Source organism: Bubalus bubalis, chromosome 8 (assembly GCF_019923935.1).
Source record: "Bubalus bubalis isolate 160015118507 breed Murrah chromosome 8, NDDB_SH_1, whole genome shotgun sequence".
NCBI classification, from domain to species: domain Eukaryota; kingdom Metazoa; phylum Chordata; class Mammalia; order Artiodactyla; family Bovidae; genus Bubalus; species Bubalus bubalis.
This window is the reverse complement of record NC_059164.1, coordinates 80,420,084-80,433,733: the sequence shown is the minus strand read 5'-3', so window position 1 is coordinate 80,433,733 and position 13,650 is coordinate 80,420,084. Positions and strand designations below refer to the sequence as shown.

Genomic DNA, 13,650 nt, shown 5'->3' with positions numbered 1-13,650 from the left:
CTTGTTCCTCCAATGTGTTCCTAAATTATATCTAATGAAAACAACTCAGAATTAATATCTGGTATTTCAATTGATTTTAATTTTTTTTTTACTGTGAGTGGAAAGATTTTTTTTTTCCCAGAAGAAATGAAAAGGATGATGACTTCTCCAACACGCAAAATTGTACTTTTTTTTTTTAATTGTGGGCAAAATTCTAGAATATTATTAGTTGATTTGTGAACACCTCAGTGAGGAAGAGGTGATCACCAGTAAAACTAGGACTAAGTTGTTTTTCCCTCTCACTTTATTTCATAGTAAATTCTTATATCAGGGAAATGTGATAAATGTTTGGTCTCCACTGAAGCAGTTGACTTGTATAAACCTTGTAGATAGTGTGGAGATCCATAAAACTCAGGGTGATTTCTGATGTGTCTGATTTCAGCACTGCACTGTTTAGAATTTTAACAAATGCCTTAGCTAATACTTTAGGGAACATACCTGTTCTTTTTTTTTTTTTTTTTTTTCATACCTGTTCTTGAAATGAGTTCTCTCAAAACAAGAGAGAGAAGGAGAATATGTCATATGGCAGACTCACCAAGAATCAGTATCTCGAAAATAGCTAGTATGCTGCTGCTGCTGCTAAGTCGCTTCAGTCGTGACCGACTCTGTGCGACCCCATAGACAGCAGCCCACCAGGCTCCCCCGTCCCTGAGATTCTCCAGGCAAGAACACTGGAGTGGGTTGCCATTTCCTTCTCCAATGCATGAAAGTGAAAAGTGAAAGTAAAGTTGCTCAGTCGTGTCCGACTCCTAGCGACCCCATAGACTGCAGCCCACCAGGCTCCTCCATCCATGGGATTTTCCAGGCAAGAATACTGGAGTGGGGTGCCATTGCCTTCTCCGAGTAGCTAGTATACATTTATTTAAAAGAAATGTTTATAAAATGGAGAAAAGAATAACTTATGTGCTATGTACTTTTCCAGGGATATTTTATCATTAAATATCAAATGCATACGTATTGAAATCTTGTGTAATAATAAAAGCTACTGGGGGACTCCCCTGGTGGCCCAGTGGCTAAGATTCTGCACTCCCAGTGCAGGGGGGCCTGACTTAGGGAACGAGATCCCACATGCCGCAACTAAGAGTTTGGATGCCACAACTTAAAAAGCCCACAGGTTGCAGACAGAAGTTCCCATGTGCCGTAACTAAGATCTGGCACAACCAAATAAAGAAATAAATATTTTTTAAAAAGTTACTGGGCATCTTTATCAGTAGAACTCTTTAGCTCCTAAACTCAACTTTTCTGTATTTTTCTTATAACTTTATAGAGTCAGACTACTGACTCTTTTTAGAGCACAGCTCTCTTTAGCTTAATTTTTTTTTTTCTATTGTTACACAAGTAATGTCTGTTCATGGGCAAAAGATCACTATTTTAGCATATAATATAAAATCTCTTTATGTCCTTGTATGCTCATTTCTCCCGATAAACATAATATTATGTATATTGGTTTTTAAAATGTTTTTTGTTTACTTTATCCATTCTGAATACTTTTGTATTAGCATAGCTTATTCATTACATTTATTTTCTTGTCTTACTGAAAATTGATCAAATCAAGTTGGAAGCTGATGAATCATCTGAATTCACCAAATTCAGATGAATTTGTGATTCATCTGACTATTTTATGTGATTTGAAATATAACTTATGATCCTATAGAAATCTAAAAATACAAATACCCTACAAAACTTTAAATCTAAAAATACAAATGCCTACAAAAATAATTTTTATTGTGGTATAACATATATAACATAAAAATGTGGTTTAACCATTTATACCACACAATTCAGTAGCACTAATTACATTCATAATGTAGTATAACCCTCACTGCTATGTATTTCCCATATGTTTCATTACCCCAAACAAACTCTGTATCCATTAAACAATAATTCTTCACTCCCGTCTCGCTCAGCTTCTGATAACCTCTAATTTACTTTCTGTCTTTATGAACTTGCCTATTTTAGATATTTCATGTAAGTGAAATCATACAATGTGTGTACTTTTGTGTCTGGTTAATTTTACTTAGCATAATGTTTTCAAGTTTCATCCATGTTGTGACATGTATTAGAACTTTGTTCCTCTGTATGACTTAAAAAGATTCGAATTTATGGATGGGAACATTTGTCTATTGATGACTACTTAGGTTGTTTCCACCTTTTGGCTATTGTGAATAATGCTGCTATGGACATTTGGGTATAAGTACCTGTTCAAGTCCCTGCTTTCAAATATTTGTGGTATTTACCTAGGAATGGCATCTTTGGGTCATATGGTAATTCAGTGTTTAACTTTTTGAGGAACACCCAGAGTTTTTAAAATTAAAAATAATTTATCAAATGTCATTTGCATAAGGTACTGTATGGCTAAGGCTAAGTCACTTCAGTCGTGTCCGACTGTGCGACCCCATAGACAGCAGCCCACCAGGCTCCCCCATCCCTGGGATTCTCCAGGCAAGAACACTGGAGTGGGTTGCCATTTCCTTCTGCAATGCATGAAAGTGAAAAGTGAAAGTGAAGTCGCTCAGTCGTGTCCAGCTCTTAGCAACCCCATGGACTACAGCCTACCAGGCTCTTCTGCCCATGGGATTTTCCAGGCAAGAGTACTGGAGTGGGGTGCCATTGCCTACTATACTGTTAATATATGTGCCATTCAAGTTCTGCAGCCAGGAGATGACTGGTATAGAAGCCTAGGTGTATTTGATGTCATTTGTTTTCTTTAGTGCCCACAGGAGAGCTTTGTAAGTAGTAGACAGAAACTCAGAACAGTATGTGGAACAAATTGAAGTGTAACTGTAGCCTTGTGTTTTATTTATACTAACACCCACTCTCCCTCCACATTTCCAAGCAATACTTGGTAGAATTGTTAGAATCATTAACAGTAAATAAACACATCTCAACTTGGGCTGTCCCTGGAGCATACTGCCCATATGAGAAGCATCTCAAAAGTTAATTGGCACCTGAAATTTGGAAAGGATGTCTGTATGGCTTGAGATTTGGAGTGCATACCTGGAATCTGTTCTTCTCTGTCCTGTATCTTAATGTATTTATCATTCCTTTTCTGACAGGTGGTCACCTGGATCTCCAGTACCTCTGTTTCAGGAGATCTGGAGGATGACAGTTTATTTCCCTGAGATGCCTCCTAAGATCCCCTCTCCCTAAGTTTTGTTAAGTCAAATAGTTCCATGTATCCACTCCAAATTTGTTGACAACATAACAAACAGGCACTCCATTTATTTATGTTTCCATCTAAAGTTTATGTAAATTCAGTTATTTTCCATCTAGAGCAGAAGTTGGCAGACTGTGGACCAAGTCCGATTTGTTTTGCATAGCCCATGGACTAAGCATGAATTTTACATTGTTAAAGATCATTAAAGAAAAATAAATATGTGACGGGGAATGTATGTGGCCTGGAAAGGCTAAAGTATTTGTTGTTTGACATTTTATGGAAAAAAGTTTGTCTACCCTGGCCCAGACTTATTCTATTTCATTAGTTTGTGTGTGTGAGAATGTATCTATGTTACATGGCAATTAAAAAATTGTTGAATAGTTATTAGGCACTTGGATATGGTTAAGAATTATGTCATGAATTTTTCTATATGACCTCGTACAATTTTTGTGATATTTTCAGAAGATACGTAGACACAATTGAGATTTTGAAAAGAAGTTTAAGGTTTCAGTGGTTTGTTTTCCTCTATTTCATATAGTAGTAATCTGGGAATCAAAATTGGGGTCTTGTTTCTGACAGTTATTGATTTACTGAGTTATAGTTTAGCATTTTTTTTTTTTTAGTCATTCATTAAATACATTTAAAACTCTTTGGAAAGGAAGCATCTGGAAAGTGTGAAAGCAATTGACAAGAGTTTACAAGTGTTAGATGCCAATATGTACATGTTGTAATGATGTAATGTATCATGTAATATAAGGATAAGGATAAGGATAAGGATAGGGTTGTAAAGATGTTTTTAGTTTTAAAGGAGTTAAAAAATATTTTTCATGTATTTTATGTCCTTATAGTCTAATTTTTTAAATTTCTGAGAATATACTTGGACAGACCATACAGCCTAGATATTTCTTACATTTAATGTAAGCAGAATTAACACTATGGTATTAACTGAACATTTTAATAGCCATTGTTTAATTGACAGTCATACCTCAAGTAGTTGATTAGAGCCTTCATGTCTATCTAATTACACTTTGTAATTCTACTTTTCCTGTGATTTTTCTGAGCTTTTAGAAAGTGAGGATAATTGTGTTTACTGAAATCAGAATTCATGTGGGGATTGGTTGAAAGTTAGGGAGTCCCTTAAGTCTGACTTGTCTTCATTTCTTCCTTCAGCTTGCGGCTGTTTGTGATGTATTTGTAGAGAATTACGTCCCTGGCAAACTGTCTGCGATGGGGCTGGGCTATGAAGATATAGACGAGATTGCACCTCACATTGTCTACTGTTCCATCACAGGTATTGCCACCCCACACCCTTGTCAGTGAGGAGGTTTTCCAGGTTCTGTGTCTTTCTGTACATAAGAAACCTCTCACTAGCACTGGTTTTCTCAAAGTGGTTCTGCTCTCCTTCCCTGCCAAGCCATTTTAGGTTGTTGAAAATTAATCATTAAAGAACATTAATGCATATGAACATTTTTCATATATTTACTGGCTGTTTTTATTTCTTCTGTGAATTTGTCTGCCTGTGAAAGTGTTAGTTGCTCAGTTGTGTCCGACTCTTTGCAACCCCATGAACAACCCACCAGGCTCCTCTGTCCATGGGGTTTTCTAAGCAAGAATACTGGAGTGGGTTGCCATTCCCTTCTCCAGGGAATCTTCTAGACCCAGGGATCGAACCCTGGTCTCCTGCATTGCAGGCAGATTCTTTACCAGAAATTTTTCTATAGAAATTTGGCAAATACCAACAGAGTACTATTATTAACTCATATATAGAATTACAGGTGAAATATTCATTGGCTCTAAGATAGCACAGTAACTCAACATATCATTTCAATATATTCAAAGGTACTAAGCCAAGTAAAGAAAAAGAGTGCTATAAAGTATTCTATGTTGTTCAGCTCTTGGTGGTGAACTGTGTGTGTGTGTTTATGTCTTTAGGCTAAAGGGAAAAATATTGAATTAGTTATCTTTACATAGTTTATAAGCACTTAACTATTAATTAGGGATATAGTATTAAAAATTATTCTTAAAATATAAAGTTATAGTAATAGCATTTATGAGAATAATTGATAATATTTTCAGCTTTTATTAATTCATCCACCAAATATATTTACTGCAAGTCTGTGATCCCCCAGGCAGTATTCTAAGGTTCTGAGATACAGCAGTGAGTAACACATATTCATGCTCTACAGCAGATTTACATTCTAGGTTAGGGAGATATTAAATAAGTAAACAGATTCTCTTTTGTGTTTTGTTTTTTTTTGTAGTTGAGTCTAGAGACAAATAGGACAAGGGAGATGAGGGAAGGATAGTCTGTTTTATACTGGGAGGTGAGACAAGGCTTCATTGATAATGGGAACATTTAAGCAGAGACTTGAATGAAATAAAGGAGTGAATCATATAGATGTTGGCAGTGAGGGTTTCAGGCAAAGGGATCAGCAAGTGCAAAGGACCTGAGCTGAGACTGCATTGGGCATATTTGAGGGCCTGCAAGGAGGGCTGAAACAGTAAATGAAGGGAAATGTAATAGAAAGAAAATAAGAGAGATGGTGGCTAGTAAAGACTTGTGGACTGCTCTTAAAGAATTAGGCTTTTACTTTGAGTGAGTTTGTAAGATAATAGAGAGTTTTAAGCAGAGGAATGGTACAATCTGATGTATTTTTAAAAGGATCACTCTAGCTACTATGTTGAGAATAGATTGTTGAGTGCAGGGTAGAAGTGGAAGAATAGTTATGAAACTATTGAAATAGTCCAGACTAAAGATGATGGGGACTTGAATTAGGAATTAGGGTGATAGCAAGCTAGTTGAAAAGTGATAGAATTCTGAAGGTTTTTGAGAAAAGTAGATAAGGTTCTCAGATGGATGGGATGTATCAGAGAAAGACTGGAGTTAAGGATGACGCTAAGGTTTTGGCCTGAGCAATCAGAAAAATTACTGTTTACAGAGTTGAGTGAGACTGTGGAAAGATGTTTTGGTGGGGAGAATGTCAAGAGTTTGGATTTGGAATGTCAAGAGTCTAGCTTGAGATCGCTATAGGTATCTAAGAGGAGATGTAGGGTAATTGCTTGGATCGAATTGTCAGGAGATGTAAAATTTTAGTTATGAACAAATACATGGTATTTGAAACCTGTGTTTGATCGTTTATAGAGTGAGTGTAGACAGAAAAAGGAGAGTGTGAGTGTTTGAGCCTGATGCATTCCAAGTAGTAGATGTTTAGGAGATAATGATGAAACAGTGAAGGAGGTTGTGAAGGAATTTTCAATGAGGTAGGAGGAGAACCTCCAGAGGTGAAGGGAGGAAAGCATTTATTTTCATAGATGGTTTAGGCAGAAAAACATAAAGCATAAAGAATATATGAACCTGAATTCCTTGCATCTTCTAGATTCACCATGCTCGCCCTCATGGCAAAACATTTACACACGATGTTCCCATTGCTTGAAACCCTGATCCTCTGCCACACTCAGTGACTCTCTCTTTGCCCTTTAGATCTCACCTTTGTTGTCACTGCTTCTGTGCAGACATTTTTTCTTGATCCCTGAAGGTTGGGTTGACTGTTGTTGATCATATTTTGTATTTGCCACTTTTCTTGTCTGTCTCATCCACTATCCTGCAGGCTTTTGTTCTTTTCTTTTATTAAAAAAAAATATTTATTTATTTGACTACACCAGGTCTTAGTTGTGGCTTGCAGGATCTTCGATCTGTTGCGGCATGCAGGATCATAGCTGAGATATGTGGGATCTAGTTCCATGACCAGAGATCCAGCCTGGGCCCCCTACACTGGGAGCGTAGAATCTTAGCCATTGGACCGTCAGGGAAGTCCCTGTCGGCTCTTGTTCTATTTTCAGTTCCACGCACAGTGCAGAGCACATGGTAGGGAGTTTCTTAAATCAATGAATAAATAATCGAAACTTGACTGAAGAGTTTTTAATAGTTGCAATTTTTTTAGAGTACCACTTTTCAGGGTAAGTGGTAAATGCTATGTTTACGTTTTCCAAGGACGCTTTCAGAGGATAGCCTGGGCTTAGGGCATTGTTGGCCTAGTTTGTTATTTCTTATATAATTTGTCCATAGCACTATATAATGATCATTAATTTAAAGTACCTAAAGAGTCTAACCCCGGAGGAGGAAATGGCAACCCGCTCCAGTATTCTTGCCTGGAAAATCCCATGGACAGAGGAGCCTGGTGGGCTACAGACTGTAGTGTTGCAAAGAGTCAGACAAGACTGAGTGACTGAGCACACACATACAGTACAGAGTCTACACCATGAAGTAAATATTCAGTTGCTGTTAGGTCACTATGCCTTAGATTATTTCCTAAGACAGAAAAGTGAAAGTGAAAGTCTCTCAGTCGTGGCCGACTCTTTGTGACACTGTGGACTATACAGTCCATGGAATTTTCCAGGCCAGAATACTGGAGTGGGTAGCCTTTCCCTTCTCCAGGGGATCTTCCCAACTCAGGGATTGAACCCAGGTCTCCTGCATTGCAGGGAGATGCTTTACCAGCTGAGCCACAAGAGAAACCCAAAAATACTGAAATGGCTAGCCTATCCCTTCTCCAGCGGATCTTCCCAACCCAGGAATCGAACTGGGGTCTCCTGCATTGCAGGCGGATTTTTTACCAACTGAGCTATCAAAGGAAACTAGTATATTAAAAACATATTGAAAAAAGGAACCAAGCAAACTTTACTTCTTATATTTCAGTAAATTTATCTTAAAATTAATACCTATCTGAAAATCTTGTTTCACTGTAAAAGCTGCAAAAATGTTATTTTAAAAATATTTATTACTTGTAAAATTATAATAACCAAAATACCCCTATTTCTCTTCATTCAGTTAATTGATATAATACTTTGACTAGGACATATTACTTCAGTATGAAGTGTGCTTTTCATGGTAAATTATCTTATGTGGTGGTATTTTTATATAAAATAAACATAATTGCAATATTTGGCTGACTGATATTTTAGATAGGATGAAGAGCCCGGTGCCATTAACTTCTCTTCTGACTCAGCACTAGGGATAGGTTCTGTTCATAGCAGATCTTTGGCACCACATCTGACTCTTTTTCAGATGTACTATTATATAGATGTACTATTATATAGATGTGTAATCACACTTTTGTTTTTTGTATATCAATACTTATATGAGTGACAGAGAGGGTGAGATTTTTCCTTAGACTCTCACAAGACAATGGACAGGTTGAGGTCTAAAATATTAAATAGGTGAACTATTATCCGAATTACCCTACTGCTGTAAAAAATCTGCGTAACTACCAAATGCAAAATCCCACATGACAGTAAGTGTTTATTTCTCCTTCTTGTGAATGTGGGTTGGCTGGAATTCAGTTCATCTAGACTTGCTAGGTTGGGTTCCAAGTTGCAGGTCTGCTCCACACATGTCTTAGACTCCTTACACGAGTGGCTACCAAGTGCAAGTTCTCCTCATGGGGAAAGAGCACAAGAGAACAAAATCTCACAAGCACATTTAAGGCCTCTCTCTGCTCATGTCACTCCTGCTAATATTCCTTGGATCAAGGCAAGTCATCTGGCCAAACCTAACACCAACAGGTGGTTCAGTGTACTATTCCAGTGACAGGAACTACAAAGTCACATTGAAAAGGGCCTGGAATCTGGGAAGGGTGAAGATTGAGAATAATAAAATATTTCATCACATCACCCAGCTAAATAAAATGCTAATCCCTTTGGAAAGCCTCACACCTCCCCCAAGTTTCACAGCTGTATCTAACTATGGTTAGAATAAAAAGTTCTTCTGGACTTGGTTTTGTGACGGGAATTTCTCAATTTTCTTCCAGTTCTCAGATCCTGTATTAACATTTTAGTGTGGCAAAGGGCCTTGGAGATAGATGATATAATCCAGTGCGTGCTAAGTCACTTTAGTCATGTCTGATTCTTTGCGACCCCGTGTGCTGTATAGCCCACCAAGTTTCTCTGTCCATGGGATTTTCCAGGCAAGAATACTGGAGTGGGTTGCCATTTCCTCCTTCAGGGGTCTTCCCAACCCAGGGATTGAACCGTGTCTCCTGTGGTTCCTGCACTACAGACGGGTTCGTTATTGTTGAGCCACTGGGAAGCCTGATATAGTCTAGTGGTTCTCAGCTAAGGGGAGAATGGGAGTATCATGCTTTTTGCTAACAGGGATGGGGTGTGAAGGGGTGGTGTGGAGAGGCAGGTGTGGTCTGAAAAAGCAGCTCTCCTGATTCTATAATCCTCTCCCCACCTCCTGACAGTCATTAGAAAAGCATTCACATAGCTCATTCTCTTTTATTTCCTGATAAGGAAACAGATCCAGAACACCTAAGGGACCTAAGGTCACACAGCTATTTAACGGAAAATGGGTTTAAAACTCAGGCTTCTTGACTTAGCGTTAAGTGCTTCTATGCTTTTTCTGTTTAGACATACATCATTGTTAAGTGATGACATGGACTTTGTGACTACAAGACACTGAACAGCTCTACTTGAGAATATATATTTTTGTTATTCTCTTTCATGTGTTGTTGATCATATTTGCAGTGGTGAAAGTCATGAACAAATCTGCTCATCAGGGAGTTGAAATTTCAACAGATTCTTTTGGAAGCAACCCTCCTTTGTGAGTCATGAGTTTGTGTGTATATAAAGCAAGGGCCATTTCTCTCTTTTTTTTAGAAGTTTGATATTCTTGGTAATAAATGTTTGTTTTTTAGTTTTTAATAAGACTGATTAGATCAGTCTAAAGTTGCACATGTTATTATTGGGATCCTGGACTTGCCTGATGTTTCCCAGCAGTATTGATGTCTTGTCAGTGCTTTCCAAGCACAAATAATCTGTTCTCACTCACATGTTGGCCTTCTTACTGATGAGAGTAATCTTAGAATGGCCGGGAGATTTACTGTAATGCATTCTGACAGTTGTGTGGTTGAGACTGCCTCAGTCTGTGAAATCTGGTCTGCAGGACAAAAATGCTGGACTGATCACAGGGGAGGAAGGACCTGATTATTTTTATTAGCAGGGTCCTCTTAACATTTCAGAAGAAGCTGCATGTGAACATTAGGGGGCAGTGTTTAAAAAGCTATAATTCACTAGAAATCCCTTTTTGAGAAAACTGTAGTGTTGCCTGTGTACAACTGGGTAGAGAATCACTGAAAGGACATATCTGTATATTTTCAGAAGTATTTTTTTCCAAGGTGACCGTTCTGCACTTCTCTATACGTTTATAAGTATAATGATATTTTGCTTAGCACTTTTTTTTTTAGTATTGTGAAAATATATTTTTTCTTTTAATTTTTAAATTGAAATGTAGCTGACATACAGTTTATATTACTTTCAAGTGGGCAACATAGTGATTTTGTATTTTTACATTATGAAATTGATCACCCCAATAAAATAAGTCTAGTAACCATCTGATATCATATAAAGTTATTGCAAGATTATTGCAATAGTCTGATTTTATTCAATAGAACCTTCTATTCTTCTTAGTGAGTCAGCTAACAGTTTGCAAATTTTGTTTGTCTTTTCAAAGTACCAGCTTTTAGTTTCACTGATCTTTTTTTATTGTCTTTTTGGTCTTTATTTCATTTATCCTCTCTGATCTTCCTTCTATGAACTTTGGGATTCATTTGTTCTTTTTCTAATTTTTTTAGGTGTAAGTTTAAATTGTTTGAGATTTTTATGTTTCTTTTTTTTTTGAAGTGTAGTTTTTTAATATAAATTTATTTATTTTAATTGGAGGCTAATTACTTTACAATATTGTATTGGTTTTGCCATACATCAACATGAATCTGCCACGTGTGTACATGCATTCCTCATCCTGAACCCCCTCCCACCTCCCTCCCTGTACCATCCCTGTGGGTCATCCCAGTGCACCAGCCCCGAGCATCTTGTATCATGCATTGAACCTGGACTGGTGATTCATTTCACATATGATATTATACATGTTTCAATGCCATTCTCCCAAATCATCCCACCCTCACCCTCTCCCACAGAGTCCAAAAGACTGTTCTATACATCTGTGTCTCTTTTTCTGTCTTGCATACAGGGTTATCATTACCATCTTTCTAAATTCCATATCTATGCGATAGTATACTGTATTGGTGTTTTTCTTTCTGGCTTACATCACTCTATATAATAGGCTCCAGTTTCATCCACCTCATTAGAACTGACTCAAATGTATTCTTTTTAATGGCTGAGTAATACTCCATTGTGTATATGTACCACAGCTTTCTTATCCATTCATCTGCTGATGGACGTCTAGGTTGTTTCCATGTCCTGGCTATTATAAACAGTGCTGCGATGAACATTGGGATACACGTGTCTCTTTGAGTTCTGGTTTCCTCAGTGTGTATGCCCAGCAGTGGGATTGCTGGGTCATATGGCAATTCTATTTCCAGTTTTTTAAGAAATCTCCACACTGTTCTCCATAGTGGGTGTACTAGTTTGTATTCTCACCAACAGTGTAAGAGGGTTCCCTTTTCTCCACACCCTCTCCATCATTTATTGCTTGTAGACTTTTGGATTGCAGCCATTCTGACTGGCATGAAATGGTACCTCATTGTGGTTTTGATTTGCATTTCTCTGATAATGAATGATGTTGAGCATCTTTTCATGTGTTTGTAAGCCATCTGTATGTCTTCTTTGGAGAAATGTCTGTTTAGTTCTTTGGCCCATTTTTTGATTGGGTCGTTTATTTTTCTGGAATTGAGCTGCAGGAGTTGCTTGTATATTTTTGAGATTAATTCTTTGTCAGTTGCTTCATTTGCTATTATTTTCTCCCATTCTGAAGGTTGGGCAATTTAATCTTGAGTTTACCTTCTTTCCTTTGTATCTTCTGAGCATTAGTTACACAAATTTAGCAATAAGAATGCTCTCTACCACATTTTAAAGTATTTATTTTTTCTTCATGTTAACTTCACTGCTGTTTCTTTGTAAAAGGATAAACATTACGTTATTGACTAGACTAATTTTGTAGTAGGAACATTGTATATACCCTTTAAATAAAATTTTCAATTTTCTTTTAAGAAAAGTTTTTTGCAAGGTACCTTTTTGATTTTTGAAAACAAGTTGCAATACATGATATACAGAATAATGTTATTCATATAGAGTTAAAATCATATAAAATGTATCTTTCTTGGTATTTTACTCATATGTGATTAGAAGTATAAAGATATGCATGGTAATGAAAAATTGTTTAAGAGAATGATTACCCCTGGGGGAGGGAGAGATGGGGCACAGGGAAGGGATGCGCATAGGACTTCAACCATATTTGTCAAATAAACCAACTGGCAGTGCATAAGTACTTGTTATGTTATTTTATACCTTTTTATATTTGAAATAGCAACAGCCAATGATTCAGAAATGCCCACATAATTCCCTCCCTCCCTTCCTTTCTCATTCATTTCCTTTGTCTCCTCCCCACCCCCACCACTTCATACATATTTCTTGAGTTTCCATAGATTTCTGTAGAGTGTTCAGGGCAAACAATGCAGGAGTGGTTCATGCCTTTAAGGAGTTTACAGCCTTGTGTCAGAGACACTTCATAAACAAGTGAAAAAGGCAGTATATGTACCATCCAATTGTGCTATTATGAAAGACTCAAACAGGGTACGGTGGTGGAAATTAATAGAGTAGGGGGTGCATAAGTAAATGAGAAGGTCAAGGAAAGCCTCTTTGGGGAGGTAACATTTAATAGACTTAAAGTATGAGAAGGAGCCAGCCATGCAAAGAGCCAGGGGATGAACGATTCAGGCAGAGAGAATACCATGTGCAGAGATAGAAAAGATCTAGCTATCTTTAAAGGCCTGAGAGAAAGCCAGTGTGCCTAGAATACAAATAATGGGGAACAGCATGCTTGAGAAGGTACTGCACAGAGGTGTGCAAGTGCCAGGCAGACTGGAAGGGGTTTCCACAGTAGAGGGATAGGATTCAAATTCCATCAAAAATCATCTTCAAAAGAGGTAGGAATCAAATACTGATGGACTCATGGAAGAACTTTATTATAAACATTGATCTTGAAATAATGTTTATGTTTGAGAAAGTAACGATTAAGATAAAATTTTCTTTAGATTACTAAAGGCTCCCATCGTGTTTCAGAATCAATAACAGAGAATGATGAGCCCAAATGGATATGGCAAATCATCTAGCAACTGCATCCAACATTCATATCATGGCAACGATAATACAAAACAAAACACTGCTGCTCTTAGATTCTTATGGAGTGAATTAGTCTGTGTGTCTATGTATATTCTCCTCTTTTTCTACATATTCACCACATAGCCATATCTTTTAAAAAAGAATAATTAGAAGTCTGCCTGCACTCTAAACCCATAAAGGTTTTGAAGGGGAGAAAAACAAGAAGGAAAGGGAGGAAAGCAGGGATGGAGGACAAAAATAGAGAAGGAGAAAAGATGGGAAGGAAGGAGGAAAGGAAGGAGGTAGGGAGGAAGAAATGAAAGAAGGAAAGAAGAGAC

At 37.3% G+C, this 13,650-nt stretch overlaps 1 protein-coding gene across 9 annotated transcripts in view; it reads left to right on the top strand.

The window, feature by feature from the left end:
- SUGCT (succinyl-CoA:glutarate-CoA transferase) overlaps positions 1-13,650 on the top strand; it is a 763,763-nt gene that overhangs the window by 25,935 nt on the left and 724,178 nt on the right. For 7 of the 9 annotated variants that reach the window (XM_025292046.3, XM_025292043.3, XM_025292053.3 and 4 more), the window contains exon 6: positions 4,367-4,487. The exons of the other annotated variants lie outside the window; for them this stretch is intronic. In XM_025292046.3, coding sequence (XP_025147831.1) covers positions 4,367-4,487 — 121 coding nt within the window. The remainder of the gene's footprint in view (positions 1-4,366; positions 4,488-13,650) is intronic. 9 annotated transcript variants of the gene reach the window in all.